The following is a 23,467-nucleotide window of genomic DNA, read 5'->3' as shown; positions in this document are numbered from 1 at the left end:
GCGAAATAGGAAAATAAAGAAGCATGGAATTAGGTCTGACCAAAGAAGAAGGAATGAGACTGTGAGACTTACTGGAGCTGCTGAGTTTTTCACCGTGACGCTGGGGGTGGTAGCTCTCAGGGCGCCACTGACTCCATGGTAGTATTTGAAGCAGATCTTAGTTTCAGCTGAAAGACGGAAATAAAATAGGACTGAGATGTAGGGATGTCGGGTGTAATCCGGGAAGTGACAGACAGGGCCAGAGAGGTCGTCTCCAAGAACTCCAATTTAATTCCTCCCATGAGCCAGATAGGCCACGGGACAATGATAGCCTACATATGGCCTCATGGGCAAGTTTGACTTCCTCCTATAAATGTGTCATGAAAAATTGTTTGGCCTTAATGTTTTTGCCCTCGAGTGAAACCCATTATTTAGACTCTCCACTTACTTTCTATTCCACCGGCAGCCACTGCTTTCTAACAGTTTTAAAATTTTTGGGTGATCTGACATGGACCACCTGTTTGTAGCTTTGTAATTTCCTATTATTTAATTAGCTGGGGTGAATGTCTTGGTCATTTGAAAGAAGACTTTGTGAGAAATGACTGAAATTTATGAATGGGAGGCATGGTTTTTATCTTCTAAGTTCCTATACACATCAGTGACTCCTTCTTTGCACCACAAATTGTTTCCTTTCAAAGTTCTGTAGATGGAAAGCAGACAAAGGAACAGCTTTGGGGAATCTTGTTGCCTGGGTTTAAATTTCAGCTCCACTGTTCACCCTATTCCGAAGTGCAGAATAGGACTAACACTACTGTAAGTATCACAGGATGCTGGTTAAGAAAACAGAAGTGCTCTGAGTTCAAATAAACACTCAGTAAATGTTGGTGACGGTGCCGATGTGCTGAACAGTGACGTAACTCCATCACCTCCTGGCATTCCATTTTGTAGAAAACAGAACCCATAACCACCATGACTTCAGTCAAGTTAAAGGTGACCTGCTTTTCACAATTCACTGTTCACAGAATTTTTTTTTTCTTAAAATTTGAAACTTTCTTAGGTGATCCCTTTCCCCCCTTGTATTAACTTTGCTTAGGAAAACATGAAGAATCTCTGATTTGAGATCCCATTTCTCAAATAGGCAAATAGTGTCTACAATGTTCTTAGCACAAATTCAAAATATGTCTATTATGGGAAATATGGAAGATGAAGTATAAATAAAAATCTGTTTTTTTGTGTGCTTGAGAGTATAGACTTTATAAAACTATGGTTAGCTTTTTAAAAAAATAACATTAAATATACACAGTCAAATATTGTTTAAAATTTAGATAACATTCCTTATTCTATGGTATAATTTGATAGATTTATAACCTGTAAATCTAAGTTTTACCCTGAAAATAATTTTTTTGCAAATGATTTTTTAAATTCAAGTTTAATTCCTGGGATAATGGAGCAAAAATTACCAGCTGTCTGCCCAACACCCATTCTCCCTTTCCTTCTTAATAACAAAAACCTCAATTTTATTTTGGATGATAATGTCTAGCTAAAGTATTGCATTTTGTGGCCTCTCTTGCAGATACATTTATGTTGTTTTCCATTGTTATTTTGGGATTTCTGCTATATGTAGCTAACCTAAACCAGACTAATAAAGTTTCCACAATGTACAAGATATGAATATTGCAATATTCTTTTTTAGGTTAGGAGATATGAATATTTTAAGGATTTTCCTTTCCTATGGCCAAATTGCTTTCCAAATAGCACTTTATACTTCCCCTAGAAAACGTAACTCAGATCATTTCATAAAACCCTTAACACTGAGCATTATAGACCAAAAAAGCTTAAAATAGAATCTCATTATAATTTTATTTGATTACTAGTGAGACTACACATCTTTCCATCAACTTTTAGTTAGATATGAGAATTTTTTTAATCTATTGAGCTGTAGTTGTGAAGACTTGCCACTGTCTGAGAGATGTCTGTGTGCTCACCAGTCTCTCTTTGAGTGGATACATTCTTACTTTAGATGTGTTTGCTTTAGGAGTCATTCTTTTCCTAAGGTTATTTTTCATATTTGTTGATTGCCTTGTCGTTTTAATGGGCAATTTGATACTGACTTTCCATACCTATTCTTCAAGACACCTCATGGCTCTCCCATGTTAGGTCTACACACCCAGATCTATACTGCCTCAGCCTGGAGAGCAGGTTTCTGGTAGGTCAGGAACCATGGGGGAACCTTGAGTACTGCAGGGAGACAGACACTTGTACATCTTGTCCATCACAGTGAGTCTGTGCTGTTCAGTATGTGAGTGACCGTACTTGCAGGTGTTGGGGAGAGTAGCACTAAGGAGACAAATGGCCTCACCTTAAGCTTGGTTGGGTAGAGAGAACTTTTGGATGATAGGCATGGTGAGCCAGTAGCAGCTGTTATTTCAATGCCTTTAAGTCAAAACGTCAGGGAAATTATATACAATCTTGTGGTGAATTCTATTGCCAATGAGCAGACGACTACATGTGTTGAGCTAAGGATTCAGGGAAACTTTTAAAGTGTAGTGGTACTCTGCTGAGAAGTTTTGGGAGAAGGTTATCTGCCTTCCTACCTGCCTGCCCTCTTTCCAGCTAAGATACTGCTTATTTGAAAGGCAGGAGTGAGGGGAGAGATGGGGGGTGCAGTGAGAATTCACTCCCATAGGCAGGTTCACTCTCCAAATGCCCACCATGGTTGGTGCTAAGCTAGGGCCACAGCTAGGAGCTGGGAATGCAATCCAACCCCCGATGTGAGTGGCAGGTACAGAGATGGAGAGACAGAGATCTTCCATTCACTGTCTTACTCCTTAAATGCCTACAGTAGCCAGGGCTGGGACTTAATCTAAGTTTCTCATGTGGGCAGCAGGAACATAATTACCTGAGTCGTCACCTGCTGCCACCCAGAGAATTCATTACCAGGAATCTGGAATCGGAAATGTTGCAGGGACTTGAACCCAGGTACTGCAAAATGGCATGCAGCCATCACAAGTGCCATCTTAACACCTACAACAAATTCTTGTTCCAACAACTTGAATTTTTAGATGGATTTTCCTTTTCTTTAACATGAATACCTCTGTAACTTAAATAATTTCCCTTTTAAACTTGAAAGAGGTATTAAATCATTTAAAAGTTCTGTCTTATTTAGAGATGGAGTATGAAGGAAAGACATCCATAAATGTTCAATGCAATAAGTCGACATATAAATAATTTATTGTATGGCTTTTAAATGTTTTCATTCATTGATTTATTTATTTGAAAGGCAGACAGGAATCTCTCATCAACTGTTTCATTCCTTAAATGCCTGCATCAGTTGGGGCTGGTGCAGGCTAAGCTAGGAGCCAGGATCTCAATGCAGATCTTTCACACAGGTGGCAGAAGCACATCTACCTGAGTCAGAAGTGCGGACTTGAACCCAGAAACACTGACATGGGATGAGGGCAGCCCTGGTGGCCTCTTAACCCCCCAAACCCACCCTTATCATATGGCTTTTTTACAAAAATGTCTTCATTCCACAAAATCTCATGCTATTTTGCTCTTTTATTTTTTTTTTTATTTTGACAGGCAATGTAGAGTGGACAGTGAGAGGGAGAGAGACAGAGAGAAAGGTCTTCTTTTTGCCGTTGGTTCACCCTCCAATGGCCGCCACAGCCGGCGCACTGCGGCCGGAGCACCGCGCTGATCCGATGGCAGAAGCCAGGTGCTTTTCCTGGTCTCCCATGGGGTGCAGGGCCCAAGCACCTGGGCCATCCTCCACTGCACTCCCTGGCCACAGCAGAGAGCTGGCCTGGAAGAGGGGCAACCGGGACAGAATCCAGCGCCCCAACCGGGACTAGAACCCGGTGTGCCGGTGCCGCAAGGTGAAGGATTAGCCTAGTGAGCCACGGCGCCGGCCCTATTTTGCTCTTACTCTGTTGATCATTATTACATTAAATTGATCTGTTTATCTCAACACTGAGTTTTTCCAGGAGAAAGACTGGGTACTATTTATCTTTATATTTCCAGTGTCATGTAATACAGAGAACCTCTATACATAGCTGTTGAAAATTGATTTATGAACTATTGGTTTCATTTGATTGACTCCACTGCCTCACTGTTAACCCACAGTGTCCTGGTGGGTCCTAATTTCTTGATACAGAACACATAATTTTCTATGTCCTGATGTTGCATGACTTCATTCAAGTGTAGATAAAGAAATTATCATAGATAGCTATTATTGCTTTCTCTGAGAAAAGTATCAAGGCTCAAAGATCAAGAACTACTAAGAGGTTGTTAGTTATTATTTCTGATACTTTGTCCCAGGAGATTTACTATAGTTTTTTCTCTGCATTTCCAGGTAAAGTGATAATTCAAACATACTCTCAAAACTTGAATATGACACATCCCTTCTACAGGGGTTTCACTATTTTTTGCAGTAGTTTTGTGTGTTGTTATGGAAGTTTAGAAAGGCAACATGATCTAAAAACAAAGAAGAGTGTGGGATCGAATAGAAAAATTCTGACTCCCCTCTCATTAGTGGTGTGAGTTACTTTAACTCTCTGAGACTCAGTCCTAATGCAGAATGGCAATGCCATGGCCCACCTGGCAGATGTTGTTTCCTTTATAATTGTCATACAGAACCAACAGAATGATGCAGAAAGCGTACTACACATTAAGTGGGCTGTCTTCCTTAGGATCAACAGGGATATCTTGTATAGTCATTTGGAGATGTCCTACATACATGCATCCAGTCAGATTCAGTGATGGGTTGAAATTCACCCCAACTCAACTCACTAGAGTGTAGTTCTTGCCTTCCAGAAGAGGTTTATATCCTAACCCTTTGTAGATTTGTGGCAGCTTTGAAACAGATCTCCCAATATCATTTTGATTAATTCTGTTTAGCACATAAATTATTCTCAAATTTGAGCAAGGGTGACAAGCTCATGCACAAAGCAGAGCCAAACTGATGTTCTGACCTCTATGAACATGTATATTAGCAACTATAATCTTTGTTTTTGAATATTTTAAAAATGTCTTATTATTGGGGCCAGCACAGTAGCATAGCAGGTGGAGCTGCCACCTGGCATCCCATGTGGGCGCCAGCTCGATTCCCAGCTGATCCATTTGCAATCCAGCTCCCTGCAAATTATGCCTGGGAAAGCAGCAGAAGATGGCCCAAGTCCCTGGGCCCCTGCACCTACGTGGGACACTCAAAAGTTCCAGGCTCCTGGCTTTGGACTGGCCCAGCTCCAGCTATTGCGGCCATTTGGGGAGTGAACCAGCGGATGGGAAGACCTCTCTCTCTCTCTGCCTCTCCGTAGCTCTGCCTTTCAAATAATTAAGTAAATCTTTTAAAAATGTTTTATTGTTTTAATTATACATATTTATGGAGTGGAACGTGATCAACCACACATATATTCAATGGATGATGACCCGATCAGGGTAGTTAGCATATAGTTCTTTTTGAGGGGATGCATTCAGAAAGTACAGACTGTTTCACCTCAGTTATAGGCTCATTTGCTTTCTTTTTTACCCCTACACTGGTGCAGTGTTTGAGACATCAGTATATAATGATGGCACTAGATTTGGAGAAAATAAAATTGTCAATTTAAATTTAAAAGCATTGACTTAAATTGCTCTTATCAGTCAGTTATTACTTAATATGTACCAATTTGTATTATTTTCTAATTTGCTTCTCACAAGAATATCATGAAGTATAAGAAAGTATTATTGACCTTTTAAATGTTTAACATGCTTAGCACAAGGCTTGGCATAAAATCACACCTCCATAAATGTCACCTATCATTCCTGTTTAACATCTAAGAAAAATGAGGCCAAAATATAAGTCCACTTGTATAAGTACAGTCATACATATGGTTCATGACAGAACTGGGATTTAAGCAAATATATTAACTCCTCATTTGGTGATTTGAAATTTGTAATAATTTAGGTTTGCTAATCAACTAGCATAAGTAAACTTTTGCTTCAAGTCATGATGTACCAGGTAGCTCAGAGAACATCTAGAAAAGCTAAAAACTATAGAAATAAGTATGAAATAGCATTGCCAGGTAAAATCCAAGGTACTTATTTAAAATTGAGTTTCAGTGAATAATTTTTTATTGTAAGAATGCATAGTGTGTACCTATATTAAAAAGTTTCTTAATTGTTGTATTAAATTCAAATTTTAATTAGATGCCCCACAATTTTTCCCCTGGACCTGGAACCCCTCACCTAAAGGCATCAGAGACCTAGCAAGGCAGTAGAAAAAATATAATAAGGTCAAGATCCAGAAGATGGAAACTCGGAGATGAGCCCAGGATCTGAAGTTGCTGTATCCCTAGGCGTAACTGCATGGATTCTGAAATAAGCATCTGACAGACATGGAAGTTGAAAAGAACTTATGACTGACTTGCAGGGCTAAAGGACTAAAAGTAAAGAACCCAAAGAGGAAGACTCTGATAAGTCCCTCTTGACCCAAGTTGGGGCCCTGAATGGCTGCACACATTGAGACATTTCCCAGGTCATCCCATTCCTTCCAGGTCATCTCAAGCCTTGAATTTCAATCGAGGTTATTCTGGATGGCTAAAAACAGGAAATCCAATGCCATCAGGAGGAAAAAACATACTTCTAAGCCCCAGGTTTTCATTTACAACATGAAGTTCTTAATTAAAACTGACCACACACATGCTGAAACAAAGAAACAGAAATACCAGGAGAAACAGTAGACAACGTAAGCAGATGCACAGGAGTTGCAGACATTGGAGTTAACAACACAGAATCATGGACCACATACTTAAAACATTCACGGAGATAAAAGCCAACATGGAAAACATCATCAAAGTACGCAGTCTATAAAAAGAACCACAGCAATTTTGAACGCAAAACTCTAAAAACTGTAATTTTGGAACAGTGAACTCAACAGATGGGTTTAACAGTAAATTAAGCTAAATAGAGAAGAGAATTGAAAAAACTGGAACATAGATCAGAAAGAAAAAAAAATCAAAAGGAAGTAGCAGAGAAAGAAGATGGAAAACAGAATAGAGACTAAGAACACATGAGATACCAGCAGGAGGCCTAAAATATGTGTGATTAGAATCTAAAAAGAGAAAAGGACAATGGTTATAACCTAAAAATTCCTCCCAAAGTGATGAAAGAGATCACGTCATAGATTTAAAGAGTTCCATGAATCCAAAAAGAACAAAGCAACCAGACAGCACAGTAGAAGTTTGAAAAAGAAAAGAACATCACTGAACTAATGAACATAGATTACCTGAGACAGAACAATAATTATACTGACAGATGATTTCTCACCATAGAAACAATGAAAGACAAAAAAGGAGAGCTTCAAAGTACTGAAAGAACACAACCACTAACAGAATTACGCAACCAGTAAAAATATTCTTTAAAATAACGTAATTATCTTCTATTGCTATCTACACATGGCACAGTTGCTGGCATTCATGGTAAATTTTTACCTACTCACACTATTACAATATCCGAAATGTAGAAAACACCCAAATGCAAATGGTGCAAACCAAATTGCCATCAGAGGCAATGAATTAGACAGATATAGATCAGTACAGGGGAGATAAGTATTGCAGTGTAATATCACTTATTTGTGCAGAAAGAATAAAATTATTTTTGCAGTAACATTCTTTAACAAAACCTCTAAACTTATTTATGGTAATATTTCATTAACAAAATAGAGGATAGTTATAAGCCACATTCTCAAAATCCAAGGGATAGATTTTTAAGTCAAGAAGCTATAATAACTAAGTCAGTTTCGAGAGTTATCTGGAAAAAGAAATGGAAAGAATGATATCTTCAAATGCTCAAAAAGATCAAGAAGCAGTGGATTAATAAAATTTAAATTAAATTGAGTATTTAGTTTCAGTAAAAGGAAACAGCAAGAGCACTACTTTATGGTGAATTAGTCAATATTAGCAGTATAAAACCTTAAGTCTTCCCAATCTATCCTATGAAGTAATACAAACATTTGCATTTTTAAACATCATAAATGTGAATTAGATGGATTTTAAGAAATAAGAAGCTCAGAGAAAGGCTTTAATATTTTATCCAAACAAGAGTAAAGGGCTTCCAAATAAACGGGAACACACTGACAAGGCCTCTGTAGCTGAAGATTCTACTATAAACATAAAGATCTAACACTGGAAATTTTATTTTAATTTAAACCAGATGTGGCCTGTTGGATCTCCTAGTATAATTTGTAAGCTTCTCACACATGCGCTCTGGTTTTGGACAACACTGGTTTTAAGTAGTGCCACCCTTCATACATGTTTGTCCTGCTGCATTTAATTTCAGCAGCATGTATCCAAGAAATTGTTCGTAAGAGCATATAATTTTAAAAGTTATATTAAGTTGTACCAAAGCAGCAAAAAATTGAGACTTTGCTTCAGTATAACAGCCCTGCAAAAACAGGTCATTTTTGTTACTCAAATGGTATTTTTGTAGTAAAATTATCATTAACATAATATATGATACTAACAGAAGAAAATAATCTTACTGTATTGCAGAACATCATATTGATTTGTCAAAATTGTATAACTTGGTAAAGATATCATCTTATTTGGATTGCACTTTGTCTTTATGATTCAGAATGCTAAGTTATAGACAGTTTAAGTTAGAAAATAAATGAGAAATAATTATAAATGTTGAATAGACTGATATACTTGCATCTTAAAGTAGCCGATATTTGCCTAATCTATAAAAAATGCCATATGATAAAGTCGTGCTTCTCTAATAGCTAAATAATGAACTGTCTGGTATCTGAATTAACAGGGTCTAGTTGAAACTTCTTCTCAAAAACTTATTATTTGAGAGAGAGAGAGAGAGAGAGAGAGAGAGAAAGAGAAAGAGAGAGAGAGAGAGAGAGAGAGAAAGAGAAACAGCTTTCTCATCTGCATGTTCACTTTGCAAATCCTTGGTGCTGAGCCAGAGCCGGGAAGGGGGAACACAATGCAATTCTCTTACAGGTATAGCCAGAACCCAATGACTTCAGCCATCACCACTGCCTCTCTGGCCACATCAAATTAAAATAAAATTTCCAGTGTCAGGGTGTGCATAAGCAGGAACATGAAGCCAGGAGCTAGAGCTGGGATTTGAACCCAGGTACCTTGATGTAGGACATGGCTGTCTAAATGGCAGCTCAACTGCTAAGCCAAATGACTGTCCCTGAAACTTCCATTTTGAAGTTATTGTGATAACTCACATTTTTTAAACATAAAGAACCATGCATTATTTGATTATCTATTTAGAATAAAATAATAAATCCCACAATATGCTTTAAAGCATGGTACCAAAGTAAAAGTGATTTCAATGAACCATTATGTGAAATGACACTGGAATGTAAATTTATAGGAAAGACCCATGTCAGGTGTCAGAGGACCAATTGCAAAGTACAGAGGAGAGAAAAGGAGCATAGGGAACCCAATGGAGTGATTGTGGCTAGAGTTCTAGGATATGGGATCAAGACAACTTTTGAGGCGATAATAGCATATCATAAAGCCTCACCTAAGCACATCACGGTTAAACTGCTGAGCTGGAAAGACAAAGAAAACATCTTCAAAACCATCAGAGGGAGGAAACACTCATCCTCAAGGAGTGACACACAGACTATGTACCGACTTTGCAGAGGACAGAGAAATCACCTCCCCCAGCGCTGAAGAAAATAACAGCTCACCTAGAGTTCCATGTGTACTGTAAAAATCCTTCGTCAAATGTTGAGTGAAATAGGGACAAGACGGAAAGGGTTATCCCCACAAGGCCTGGCCTGAAAGAAATACCAAAGGGCATTCTTTTCTCTTAGAAAAAGTTGATCCCACACAGAAACACAGCTTGTGTAGGAAGGATGCAGAGGCGCAGAATGGGTTAAAGCGGGGTGGCACCCTGCTTCTTGATTTGGGCGATGTTTACAGGGAAGAATTCCCTTCCTGAAAATTCATAAGCTCTGCACTTAGATTTGGGTACTTTTCTAGTGTGTGTGTTGTGCTTCAGTAAGAATTTTACCAAAATAAAGCAAAACAAAAACTGCTTAGAGGAAAATTTACAGTCTTATTGCATACATTAGCGTAGAAGAATGGCTTAAAACCAGTGAGTGAAGCAGCAATCTCAGGAAATTAGAAGGAGAACAACAAATTAAACCCAAGGAAAGCAGAAAGAAGGAAACAAAAACTGAAAATAAGGGCAGAAAGTAATTAAATAGAAAATAAACACATAGAGGGTCAAGAAAGCCAAAGTTGGGTTTTGAAAATTTAAAAGGTTTCCCATGAGGGATACTGAAGCCATAAATAGTAGGGAAATGGAAAGGGGACATCACACAACTGCTGATGTGGCCATTCCCTATCCTAGATGGAGCTGACTTAGAGGTTTCTAAGCTTCCTTCCCACCAGGGGGCAGGGAGGTGGGAGGTTGCATGTTCTTCTGAGGCCAAGAACAGAAGTGGCAGTGAGATTATCATGGAGTGTGGTACCCTCTGCGTCCCTAATCCCAGGTGTGGAGTAGGTCTTTGGATCTCAGTCCAAGTGATGGGAAGGGTCTTGGCTGATAGATGGTGAAGGTATGAGCTGTCTGCAATTGAGAGAGGATGTATAAGCCAGAAAGCTATGGGGCTGATGGATTGTAATACTGAAGAGCCCGAGAAAGTATGAGGGACAGCCCGTGGCATGAAGGGAGAAAGGCCATATGGGGACCCTTCCCCACAGCTTGTGCTGATTACAAATGTCTTCAATCCGCACTTGGCCTGCTGCAGAGTGTTCTAGAGTTTCTTCTGGGTAGTAGACACTTTTAAGAGATATAATCACCTTTCTCCAGAGGAGTGGTGCTAGGAAGTATAGTGGCATATTGGGATAAAGGTGTAAATGCATGAATGGCAGTGTGGAGAAGGAATTTCAATACGACCTCTTCAATGGACAGTTTATTGTCAGGGAGAACACTCTAAATACTGCCTTCAATAACCATATCCTGGAAAAAACACTCCAACCTGCAGCTTCCAGCCTTGGGAGAGCCCACTCACCAGTTTTGTCTTCCTGGCATTTAGAGCACCTGGCATGTCCCATATCGAATTGGCAGATGCTTTCCCCAGATGCATTTGATTCAGACCTAGGGTGTTGTAACTGCATTTTGGACCACTTTGAGGGGCCCCTAACAATGAAAAAAGAAGCCTTGACAGCAAGCAGGTCTTTCTTAAAAAGGGGGCATTGTGGTCCATTGGTGGGGGATTTCATGAAGGAAATGGTTGTAGATTTGGTGTTTGCTGGAATTGTTGCCTATTGGGGAAAGCTTTTCTGAGTTGGAAGCGTTGATCTTGACTATTAGACTATGAGGGGTGGCCATCCAGGACAAGAGTTGCGGCTCACTAGGCTAATCCTCCCCCTGCGGTGCCGGCACCCAGGTTCTAGTCCTGGTTGGGGCACCAGATTCTGTCCCAGTTGCTCCTCTTCCAATCCAGCTTTCTGCTGTGGCCCGGGAAGGCAGTGGAGGATGGCCCAAGTGCTTGGGCCCTGCACCTGCATGGGAGACCAGGAGAAGCACCTGGCGCCTGGCTTTGGATTGGTGCAGCTTGCTGGCCGCAGCACGCTGACCATAGCGGCCATTTGGGGGTGGTGAACCAATGGAAAAAGGAAGACCTTTCTCACTGTCTCTTTTTTCACACTGTATAACTCTGCCTGTCAAAAAAAAAAAAAAAAAAAAAAGAGTCTGCAGACACCAATGTGTTGTGCTGGAGCAGGCCAGGGTCAGGCTGTAGAGAAAGCAGTGAGGAATGACGTGCACGCACTACCCGTAAGACCTGGGCAACAGCACAGATTTTTCCCAGCATGCCATCCAGCACAGGGAGGCCACTTTCTCCAGGGGGCAGGGGCTTTCAAGCACATCTTTTCTGAGTATTCTAGAGGACAGTCTCTAGCAGATGACCGAGAACCACCCTGGATAGAAGCGTGGAGCTGGGAGAGAGGAGAGGCCCTTGCTTGTGGGAGGTGTTCACAGGCATCCATGTTCCTTAGTTCCAGCAAAGGGAGCATAATTGGAACACAGTCTCAGGCGGACACTAACTTCTCAATGGTGACCGTTTCTCCACGGCTCTGTTTCCTCTAGGTAGCAGGAATCACAAGCTTTATGAGGTTCTTTTCCTGCACTGCATTCACTTCAGCTTCATGCGCGCTTGCCAGCTGGGAGCTTCTTGTAGGCGTGGCTTCTTCCTCCCGCCTGTCTTCCTAGATCTTTGGAAATCTCCATTTCCCAGGATGCCTTTCCTGATCCTTTCAATGTGTCTTGGCTTCCTCAGCCCTCATTCCTGCCCTCAGTCGGTGACAGCAGCAAGATGCATCACATTCTCTTCTCCAAATGGGTCTCAGATTTCTTCCAAACAAATGAAAGCCACCAGGAAGTGCCGATAGATGGCGCTGCAGGGGCTGAGTGGAGCAGCCGGCTGGAGCCAGGAGCTGAGCATATTATCTCAGGCAAAGTTTTAAAAGGGCCTGTTCCTGAACACGTGCTCTCTCGGTCCTTCTCTCCTGTTCTCTCTCGGTTCCTCTCTCCAGCCTCCTCCTCTGGTCTCTTGGCTCTGCTCTCCTCTCTCCTCTTCTCTGCTTTATCTTCTCTCCTTGCTAGCTCCTCTCCTCTCTGTCTCTCCCTCTTACAGTCTCCCTCCCTGTTTTCCTTCGTCGCCCCTTCACTCCAGTCTGTAGGTTGTTCCCCAATAAACCCTTTCCCTTAAAAAAAAAAAAAAGTTTGCCCTTCAGGGAATCCTGACAAGGAGGCTGGACCTTCTTTCCATAGTCCAAGACCTGCAGAATTCACTTTGTAGGTACCTGAAGTAGTTTTTGGGATGCTACAAAAAAATACCATAGACCAGGTGGCTTAAGCAACAAACATTTATTTTCCATAGTCTGGAAGCTGTGAAGTCCAATATCAAGGTTCCTTGTTTGCAGATGGCTGACTTTTCTGTGTCCCCATATTGCAGAGAAAGGACCATAAAACTCTTCCTCTTTTAATAAAAGCATTAACACCATTATGAAGGCCAGTTTCCCTCATGATCTAACCCACCTGTAGTTATCCTGGGAGACTCCACTATGCAAAACATCGCATCACAGGTGAGGGCTTCAACATACGAAGGAGGAAGGGGTGCAAACATTCAGCCCACAGCAGTGAGGTTGTAATGTCACTGCACCCGCTTTCTCTGTGTTGAGTACCCAGATGTCTATGTCTATGTCTATGGTTCTGCTGTTCTGAACTTCATTTTTTAAATATTGAATTCACCCAAAATATTTTTCTTTAATTTTGGAAATGTGAATAGGTTGGTTAGAAGAAAGGGCAAGGTCTAATTATAGATTACATTGACTATATTCATTTATTATTTTATTCACCTGAAAGGCAGAGTTACAGAGAGAGAGGGAGAGACAGAGAGATATCTTCCATCCACTGGTTCACTCCCAAATGGCCGCAATGACCAGAGCTGGGCCAGGCCAAAGCCAGGAGCCAGGAGATTCTTCTAGGCCTCCCAAATGGCTGCAGGGGCCTATCTGGGTCATTATTCACTGCTTTCCCTGGCCATTAGCAGGGAGCTGGATTGTAAATGGAACAGCCAGGTCTTGAACTGGTACACAAATGGGATGCCTGAGTCCTAGCCAGCGATTTTACCCACTACGCCACTGAAGGCTCCCTACATTAACTATTTTTTTCCCATGTTCTCACTCTTTTTGCCTTTTACCTTTCACTTTCATATTATTCATTGTTTAAAAAGTATTGATGTAATTTAAATTTTACCCTCTGAAAAATATTTCTTCTTTTAATGCTTATCTTTCCCAATGCTAAAGAGATCAATCCTAATGCAGAGAGAGCAAGCAGGCAAGAGTGCATTATTAAGAGGTTTTAAATACAAGAAATAGGGATGAGCACTTGGTGTATCTAAGACATCACTTCAGACACCTACATCCCATATTGGAGTACCTGGCTTCTAGTCCAAGCGCAACTTTTAATTCCAGCTTCCTGCTAATGCAAACCCTGGGAGACAGCAGGTGATGGCTCCCATGTGGGAGGCAAGGATTGAGTTTCAGGCTCCTGGCTTGGGCTGATTCAGCCCTTACTGTTGTGGGTATTTGAGCAAGGAATCACTGGATGGGAGATCTCTCCCCCAGTTCCATGTGTGTCTTTCTACCTTTCAGATAGATAAATAAAAACTTAAAAAGCTAAACACAAGGAATAGAAATTGCAAGGTGGGGCTGGCCTTGTGGCGCAGTAAGTTAATCCTCCACCTATAGTGCTGGCATCCCATATGGGCTCTGGTTCTAGTCCCAGCTGCTCCTCTTCCAATCCAGCTCTCTGCTATGGCCTGGGAAAGCAGTGGAAGGTGGCCCAAGTGCTTGGGCCCCTGCACCCACGCGGGAGACCTGGAAGAAGCTCCTGGCTCCTGGCTTTGGATCAGCCCAGCTTCGGCATGGAGGCCATTTGGGGAGTGAACCAGCAGATAGAAGACCATTCTCTCTGTTTCTCCCTCTCACTGTCTGTAACTCTACTTCTCAACTAAATAAATAAAATCTTTAAAAAAAAATTGCAAGGAAAGGCTGAGTCTATAGTTTCAAATATCTGATTTGGGATAAAGAAAGAAATGTTTCCTATGCCATTTTTTGGAAGAGGGTTCAACATTTATAATGTCATTACCCCAGGGATACGGCGGCCTCAGTGACACAATTCCTCCCTTCCAAGGCAAATTCTCTAGTTTGAGTTCGAAACTGATCGGCTTGGTTAGTAACTGGAAGAGCCTCCTTCTGGTGAAGATGAAGCAAGGGTGGCTGTCTCCTTTCCTTTCCTGCTTTTTGCCTGCCCACTTCCCTCAGGAGGTGCAGCTGGCAGCAGCCATGCAGCTCTACCTACACACCAGGTTCTGCAAACCAGTTCTGCTAGGAACGAGGGAAACATGCAGTATAAACTACTGCAGTGGATAGGGGTTGTGTATATTTTATGGGTGTTGGTGGCAATATTCTTGGCACCATGTCAATTCTGGAATGTTTGGAAAGCAGGATACATGATAGTGAAGCCTGGATTAATAAAATTTGGGAGAAGTTTTGTCAATTTTTGTGCTATTTGAACTCTGAATTCCCACCCAGTTATCCCGGATGTGGACAATGTATCTGCATCACTTGAAGCTGATCTTGCAGTTGACAAGAGACGTGTCTTGGCTGATGTCAGAAAGTCCTAAGGGTAACTGCTGAACTGGTCCCAGGCACACAAAGTACCCAGAAGCCACTGCTTCTCGTCCAAAAGGCCGTGGAAGACACCTTGTGGTGTATGGGCAGGAATTCCTGATGCTCCATGGATCTCCTCACCAAGAACAGCTGCAGCTGTGCATGGCCATCGACTTAGCAGAAAGGCTCAACAATCAAGAGAGAGAAGTAAGTTGGGAAAAACATGAGAAAAAGGAAACTCGCTCTTCCTGTCTCTCCTCCAGTATCCTCTTCCCTGCCTGGCTGGTCAGATTCCCAGTGTGTATTGGGCCACCTCCCCAGACAGCAGGATCTTCTGCTGCCCAAGGTGGTACCACTCTACAACCTCTGTATTACAAGAAGTTAGGTCAGTCGCCTCTGCTCGCTCTCTGATGCTCTCTCTCCCTGGGTCGTACCCAGAGCTCACCTGGCCTCTGACCTCCACTCATATTTCTCTGGTCTCTTCCTCTACCCAGGACTCTTGATTCTCTAGGGTCAGGGGCCAATTGTGCAAAAGATACAACCTATTGACAATTGGTCTTGAGCACCTCATGCTTCCTGCACTGGAGTATTGAGGACTGTCTTAATTATCTTGTTCACTAATTGAATAAATATTTAATTAAGCCCCTCTAAGGAAGATGCTACTAGCAATAAAAAATGTTTTAAATTGTTATCTAGGTTTTGAAACTATAGATGATTTTAAACTTTTAAATTTCTTTAAGGAGATAAATAAAGTTTCTATAAATGCACACACAGTTGGAATGCAAACATCCATGACAAATACATCGAAAGGGAAGAGATTCTAGGTTTAGGTGAGAGGCAGTAATTGAAAGCCCGAGTAATCTCTCTTTTAGTGTGACTTTCTCTATGGCTTTTCATGGTGGGTCATACTGAACTCCCTGCTCAGAATCAGTTGGGAACAAGTGTTAAGATGCCTGTGTTCCACCTTGGAGTGTCTGGGTTCAATTCTTGGCTCTGGCTACTAATTCTACTGGTTACTGACTTCCCACCAGTGCAGACCTGGGAAACAACGATAGTGGCTACAACTCATTTGTGAGGCCTGCTTTGTGTTTTTGGCTCCTGGCTCCAGCCTCAGCCCAACTCTAACTGTTGTGAGTGTTTGGGGAGTGAACCAGTAGATGGACACTCTTTCTCCCACTCTCTGTAATCTCTACCTCTAATATGATATACTTTGCAACAGATTATTTGGCTGGGAGGAAAGCTGTATGGGTATTAGACATCTCAACCTTCCCTTCTGATCTCCTTTTTGGTAGAGTTTGCCATTAAATCTATTTTATCACCACATCCTCTGTTCATGAATGTAATAGCACACTGAGATCTGGCTTCCCCTTCTGATGCCCACTGGGGAAGAAAAGTCCCAAGGAATAATGGCCCCTATTTCAATGCCCTCTGTACTGTACAGGTGGTACCCCAACCCTCCACAGAACCAGAATTTCGCCTGGGCCTCCACTTAGTAGTGGGAGCATAACCTACTTTGGTGTCATCAGGGCATCATGGTGACAATGAGCAGGCTCTGAGAGCAGATGCCCAGACTCGAAAACTGGTCCCCTCATACGTTTGTTTCCAAGTGTATTATTTTCCTGGCCCTCAGGTTCCCCAGCAACAAAAAGGAAAAATTAAAATTGTATCTGCCACCTCAGGTTTTCACGGAGGTTAAATGGGGCATTTGATTTCAGATGCTCAGCACGCTACCTGGCATACTGGGAGAACTTAGGGAAGCGCAGCTGCTGGTCTTACCGTCATGATTTCTTTACTCAGGGCAGTGGCCTTACCCCAAACCACAGCCCAGGGGTCACATATTGCAGCCCACATACAGGTTCCCGGGATGAGCACAGGGCACTTTCCTGGAATGACCATAGCTAGCCACCTTGGTTCCCATCTGTTGTGCCTGTCTAATTGGATACCGTGGTGCTTTGCCATGCCCTTCAGACACTGTCTCATAAACCAGGCTGCAGGTCCAGACACGGCATCCTAGTTAGATCAGTGTCCTCTGTCTGCCCCAGATACTCACCAGCCAAATTTAGCCTCTCTTCCCTCACCTGCCACAACCCTTCAGAGAACACTGCTGGTGTACCCATCTTGTGGAGATCAAAACAGGCATAACACTCCCCTCCTAATGTCGTTGAAGCCCTCTCTGGGGACAGATATTTGAAAAACCTCAGCAAGCCTGCCTGGGGTCTTGAGCTGAAGATTCGTTCTATGTATAGAATGGCTTTGAGGGGGCAGAGGATACCTACTCCTTTGTAGAGTTCAAATTTTACTGCACCAAATCTGGATAGGTGAAAATCACTCCTGAGTTCTTCCGGTTCCTTCTTTTTTCCCTTCCTGTTAGTAAATGGTGTGTGGTGGAGTCAGCAGGAACACATTCCTTCCTGTCTCTTCATTCCCATCCTGCACCTCACCACCCACCCACCCATACTTCCAGGGAGCCCACCTGGCTGGTCAGGACTTTCCAGGAAGCACTCCTCTCATCAGTTATTCTCCGGATCAACTTTCCTTCTCAGTTGCAGCTTCAATCCATCAAACTGCTTTTCAATGTCCTCTATCTCTGACATCCCCACAGGCTCTTCTCTGATGCTGACAAGCACAAACAGCTCAGCCTGTGCTCAAATCCCAGCTCTCTCATTCACCAGCTCTGGACCCCAGGTAGTCTACCACACCTTGGGGAGACTACATTTTCTCATCACCTACAATAACAGTGGCGCCCTCCTCATGGTGTTCTCATTGGCATAATGTAAAATGTTGTAGCATCCTTGCGAAGAAACTGGCCATTTGTATGGCACCTTCTTCTCAGTCTAGACACATGGTCAAGGTCACCCTGACCTTTAAAAGACCTCCCTTTGATCCTACATCTCATGCTGCCACTTTCTTGGAGCCACTCTCATAACCGGACTTCCTAGAGGAGATGTTGTACACTCTGCCGCTTCTGGACCATGGCAGATTCACTAGGGCATCACTAACCACCGTGGTGTGCCCAGACCTGCATGATTTGCTAGAAATAGAGACAACAGATAGCTAAGATGTAACCCTAGGTAAATAGTCAGGGGTACAAAGGGCCCAAGGTTGCCCTGTAACCTCTCCCTCTTCCTCTGCCAATTTCTATTCAGCAAGTCTTCCTCTTAATCAGGCTCTCCAGGGACACCTTACTTACCCATGGCAAGCCTTTAGGTGCCCACTCTAAACGCTATGATGTCTGATTACTTCTAGTTGTCTCCTTAGACACAAGTTTCCTGTCTCCTGAGAGATACAGTGGACTATGGACTATGGCCACACTCTCTACTGTCAGCAACCAAGCAGCACTTATCTATTGATCTCTTATGTTTGAACATACTTCCAGCAGGTTCTCTGATGGGGCAACTATTTTTCTCCCTACTGAGCCCTTCTTCCTATTAACATCCTTGTCAAATCACCCTAGCACCGGGAAGCTCACTTTCCTTGCAAATCCTTGCCCTTGGAGTCCTAGTTGAGAAGTTTTTTAAAGAGGCCTGGTTTCAGATTCCAGCCTTCCAGTCCTGAAAAACTATAAGATGACCTAAGAAGATTGTCACATCAATGGAACCAAAGGAAAGGATGCAGGCATAGATAAGACCATCTACCCCTGTTCTCTGACACTTCCCTGTGTTGGCTCCAGGATGCCAGGCTCCACAGCCAAGGAACTTGAGGGATCTCAAGTGGAGAAAGAAAAAACTTATGAATGCCCTTTTTCTTGACCTCGTCAGCATGCATCCCTTTGGAGTGCATCATCAGGCACTGGGATTCTTTTGACCTTCCAACCATAAAGAAACACATCTGGTCTTTTTCTGCACCATGGTGTGGCCAAACTACAAGCTGGAGGATGGAGCGACTTGGCTCTCAGAGGGAAGTATTAATTCTAATACCATCCTCCAACTGGAACCCTACTGTTGCAAGGCAGGAAAATGGTCTGAGATCCCTTATGTCCAGCCATTCTTTTCCCTGCAAGATAAACCAGACTTTGCCAGCTATGTAAAGTAGACAAGGTCCTTGTAGCAGCAGTTACTCTCAAGACCCCAGCTGCCTTCCCACCTCCATCTACCACAGAGCCTGCTACACAGAATATATCAATCCCTCCTACCACTCCTGTTCCCTTCAGGCCGCCTCCCTAATCCAGGACTACTAGTTAGCAAGCAGGACACCAGACCTCTGGTTTCTATTTTATCCCTGTGGAAGATTCCCAGAGGGCTCAGCACCCTAACATGTCCAGGTTCCCTTTTGTTCTGCAGGACCTTAGACCGATAAAGGAGAGACTTGGGAAGATTTTTCAGATGTCCCTGATAAGTACATAGAGGCTTTCAGACTTTAACTCAAGTCTATGGACTCTCCTGGAAAGATGCAATGTTACTCCTAAGTCAGACCCTAACAGGGACTGAGAAACGGGCCACTTTCCAAGCTATAGAAATTTGAGGGGATTAACTTTATATGACATTTCCATCCTCATCTGATACGGAAGGCAGGCCAAGGGTCACTATATCCTACAGGAAAGCAGGCTGTCTTCAGAAGGCACCTGACCCTAATGGAAACCAGATGATCCTATAGAGGACTGGAAGCAAAGCATTTCATTGCTTGTGTCTTGGAGGGACTGAGGAGGAATGGGGCCAAGCCCTTAAATTACTCTAAATTGACTATCTTAGGCCAGAGCCATGAAGGAAATCTCCTGGACTTCTTAGAGAGACTGAGAAAGGCTTTAGTCAAACATACCTCCCTATCTCCTAACCTAGTGGAAGGGCAGGCAATCCTAACGGGTAAATTTATTACTCAGTCATCCTCAGATACTAGAAGAAAGCTTCAAAAACTAGAAAACCTCTTGAGGTCACCAGTTTGGTTTTTCACAATTGGGACTAGGAGGAGACCCAACAACAAGAGAGAGGAGATAAGAAAGGACCTAAAGGTCACAGATCTGCTAGCAGTCCTACAGCGACACTGACGTGAGGGTCCCCAGGGGTCTCCAAAGTGCTTGAGTGTGGTCAGATGGGACATTTTGAGAAGGAAAGTCCACATCTCTGTCACCAGAAAACAAACAACCCCACCATGGCCCTGTCCTATTTGCACTGATAACTGGAGGAAGGACTTGTCCTAAAGACCAAAGCATCTAAGGTTGGGTCCCCCTCCTTGGATGACTCAACAGGACTGAAGGGTCCTGGGGCTTTTCCTGCAGGCTCCTAGCGCCCAGACCATCAGCATCCAGGAGCCCTGGGTGGCCCTAGCTGCTGAAGGGAAAGAGGTTGACTTCCTCCCAAATACTGGAGCTACCTTTTTTGTCATTCTCTCAAACTCAGACCCCCCTCTTCCCTTAACAGGACTGTGAGAGGCATCTCAGGAAAGCCCCTAGTTTTATATTTCTCCCAACCTCTAATCTGTAACCGGAAAAATTTGTTTTAATCAAGCCTTCCTCATCCTACTGGAGAGTCTCACACTTCTGGAAGAGATCCAGGCTTTCTTTAAAGCCTACAGAGTGACAATGGCCTCCTTTTCAAGCCATCTTCATTGTGCCTACAGACCTCAGTCTTCTAAAAAGGTGGAGAAAACCAACGGCACCCTCAAGAGATATCTGAAAAAGTTATCCCAAACAACACATCTTCCCTGGATTACCCTGTTGCCTCACCGGGTCAGTCATGGCTCTGGCCAAATTCCAGCAGGTTCTTCAACAATTTCCAGAAAAACATCTCAGAATTATGGGCCCTCAAATTCAACCTTGGAGACTTGGTGTTAGTCAAAACTCTCACCAGTCACTCCTTTTCACTATCAGAGACTTGGGAGGGACCCCACCTGGCAATTTTGTCTGTTCCCACTGCAGTAAAAGTGCTCAGATTGGATTCCTGGATCCACAGTTTCAGAGTAAAGATCTAGGTTTCTGAGCCAGCTGCAGACACAGTCCTAGAGGGTAATTTGACACATAGAAGAAGGCAAAAACTCTCATCAAGACACTGAAGGATTCAAATCCTCTTTTAAAAGGTGTGTGGCTTTGCTTTACACATTATGCCTCAGTCCCATCATCCAAGTGCAGTCAGTCTGGGACTAGCACCCCTACTCAAGATGCTAGTTCTTTTTATCTTTTTATTCATGTGCTTACTTCTCCTAATGGTACAGTGACATGGTTAGACTTTATTTGACCCTAGTCTCTAATTGTCTTTCAGTGGTTCAAATCCTCTTACACTGGTTATTGATGCTTGCTCCCTCTATCTTGGGAGATTCTACCTGGAGGTCTAACTCCATAATTAACACCTCTCAGATTATAGCCTTAGGATAAAACCTTTCCAGGTGTTGGGTCTGTTTTCCCCAAGTAACACCATCTTCCTGGGGTCAAAAACAGAAACTATTTTATCCAGTTTTATTTTTTGTAAAGATTTACTTATTTTGATTTGAAAGAGTTACAGAGAGAGAGAGAGAGAGAGAGAGACCTTCTGTCCACTAGTTCACTCCCCAAACCAGGGGTTTAGAACTCCATCTGGTGCTCCTACATGGGTGTCAGGGGTCCAAGTACTTGGGCCATTGTCTGCTGCTTTCCCAGGAGCATTAACAGGGACCTGGATTAGAAGTGGAGCAGCTAGGACTCAAACCAGTGTCCATATGGGCTATCAGTGTTGCAGGTAGGGGCAGCATCACAATGCTGCCACCCTCTACCCAGGAAATGTTTTAAGGCAACTATGTGTTAAAATGCTATAAAAGATGGTTTTCTCTTAATTCAGAGGTGTTAGAGGACTGTTTCAGGGTATAAATTAAAGGAACCAATAGGTTAAAGAAAAAAAAAGTCGTGGAGAAAGCTGTAAGAGAACGTATTTTTGAGAGAAAGGTGAAGAAATATAAAAATGAAGGGAAAAGTATATTGTGGACATTATAAGGAGTTAAATGCTATGGGAGATTAGGAAAAAGTTGTGGAGATTCTTAAATATTAAAACAACATATTCTTTTATTATCATTATACAGGCAGAGTTAGAGAGAGAGACATAGAGAAAGGTCTTCTTTCCATTGGTTCACCCCCTAAATGGCCGCTACAGCCAGCGCTGTGCTGATCTGAAGCCAGGAGCCAGGTGCTTTTCCTGGTCTCCCACATGGGTGCAGGCGCCCAAGGACTTGGGCCATCCTCCACTGCCTTCCTGGGCCACAGCAGAGAGCTGGACTGGAAGAGGAGCAACCGGGACTAGAACCCGGCGCCCATATGGGATGCTGCTGCTGCAGGCAGAGGATTAACCAAATGAGCCACAGTGCCGGCCCCAAAACAACGTATTCTTGAAATAAAAATGAAGAAAAAGTGTGTTGGATGGTTTGTGGAAGTTAAATGCTGTGGGAGATGAGGATGGATGAGTGTAGAAGGAAATTATTTAAAATTTGGTTCCTGTATCTAACAAGTCCAGAACACAGGATGGCCTGGTTCTCTATAATATATTTGTCCTATGTATGACACTCCAGAGCCAATGGGATGTGAATCCAGAGTGGACACATTCTCCATGACTTTGTGGAAGTCTGCACAGCCATGGCTGGCTGCGAACATAGCTCCTCTAGAGACAGACAGCTCTGAGGGGTATTTCTCTCTGAAGACCTCCTCACCGCCCTTGCCAGCATGAAGCAGCTAGAGTGGCTTTTACTCATGCTCCCTAACGGCAGTTAGAGATACCTCTTCAGAGAGAATATTGATAGGTAGGAGACAGCTAAGGTGGAACCCTAGGTACATAGTCAGGGACACAAAGGGCCCAGGAGATCCCAGTCTGACACGCAGAGGGAGGCAGAGGGATATGGCCAGAACAAAACACCCTCCCTACTCAAAAGCAAGATAGAAAAACTGAAAACAAGAGGTGCTTACAGCTCCTGTCCAGCTCCAGATATTAACCCCTGGGTACAAGGCCATCAGTGACTAAACAACATGTTTACAAAACCTGTATAAACTTCCTCATATCCCAAAAGACTATAAGCCCCTAGAAATCTCCCCTCAGTGGTACCTCTGCTCAGGGACCCCCTCCCACTGAGGGAGCTTTCCTTTGCTTGGATAAACTTTGCTTCTCTGTGCACCCTTGTTTGTCCATGTGTCTCATTCTTCACATTCACCCAACACAAACCCGAATGGCTACAACTACACAGTCCTGCAATAATGGGACACAGGCCTTTCAGTACCCAAACCAGGAAAATGTCAGTAAATCAAGAAGAACAGGCTGCCTCCCTCTTCAGCCTGCACTATTCATCCCAGTGAATTACCTTGATAAAGGACCACACCCCATGCGATTGCCCTCACAGGAGCCCTC

General features: G+C 43.0%; 1 protein-coding gene across 9 annotated transcripts in view; it reads right to left on the bottom strand.

Annotated features, from left to right (window-relative positions):
- HECW1 (HECT, C2 and WW domain containing E3 ubiquitin protein ligase 1) overlaps positions 1 to 23,467 on the bottom strand; it is a 407,022-nt gene that overhangs the window by 181,625 nt on the left and 201,930 nt on the right. For all 9 annotated transcript variants that reach the window (XM_051852912.2, XM_051852913.2, XM_051852914.2 and 6 more), the window contains one exon: positions 73 to 167. In XM_051852912.2, the coding sequence (XP_051708872.1) occupies positions 73 to 167 (95 nt within the window). The remainder of the gene's footprint in view (positions 1 to 72; positions 168 to 23,467) is intronic.

The sequence above is a fragment of the Oryctolagus cuniculus genome, chromosome 16, assembly GCF_964237555.1.
Source record: "Oryctolagus cuniculus chromosome 16, mOryCun1.1, whole genome shotgun sequence".
Lineage (NCBI taxonomy): Eukaryota > Metazoa > Chordata > Mammalia > Lagomorpha > Leporidae > Oryctolagus > Oryctolagus cuniculus.
Note: the sequence above shows the minus strand (reverse complement) of the source record. Positions and strands in the feature narration are given on the sequence as shown.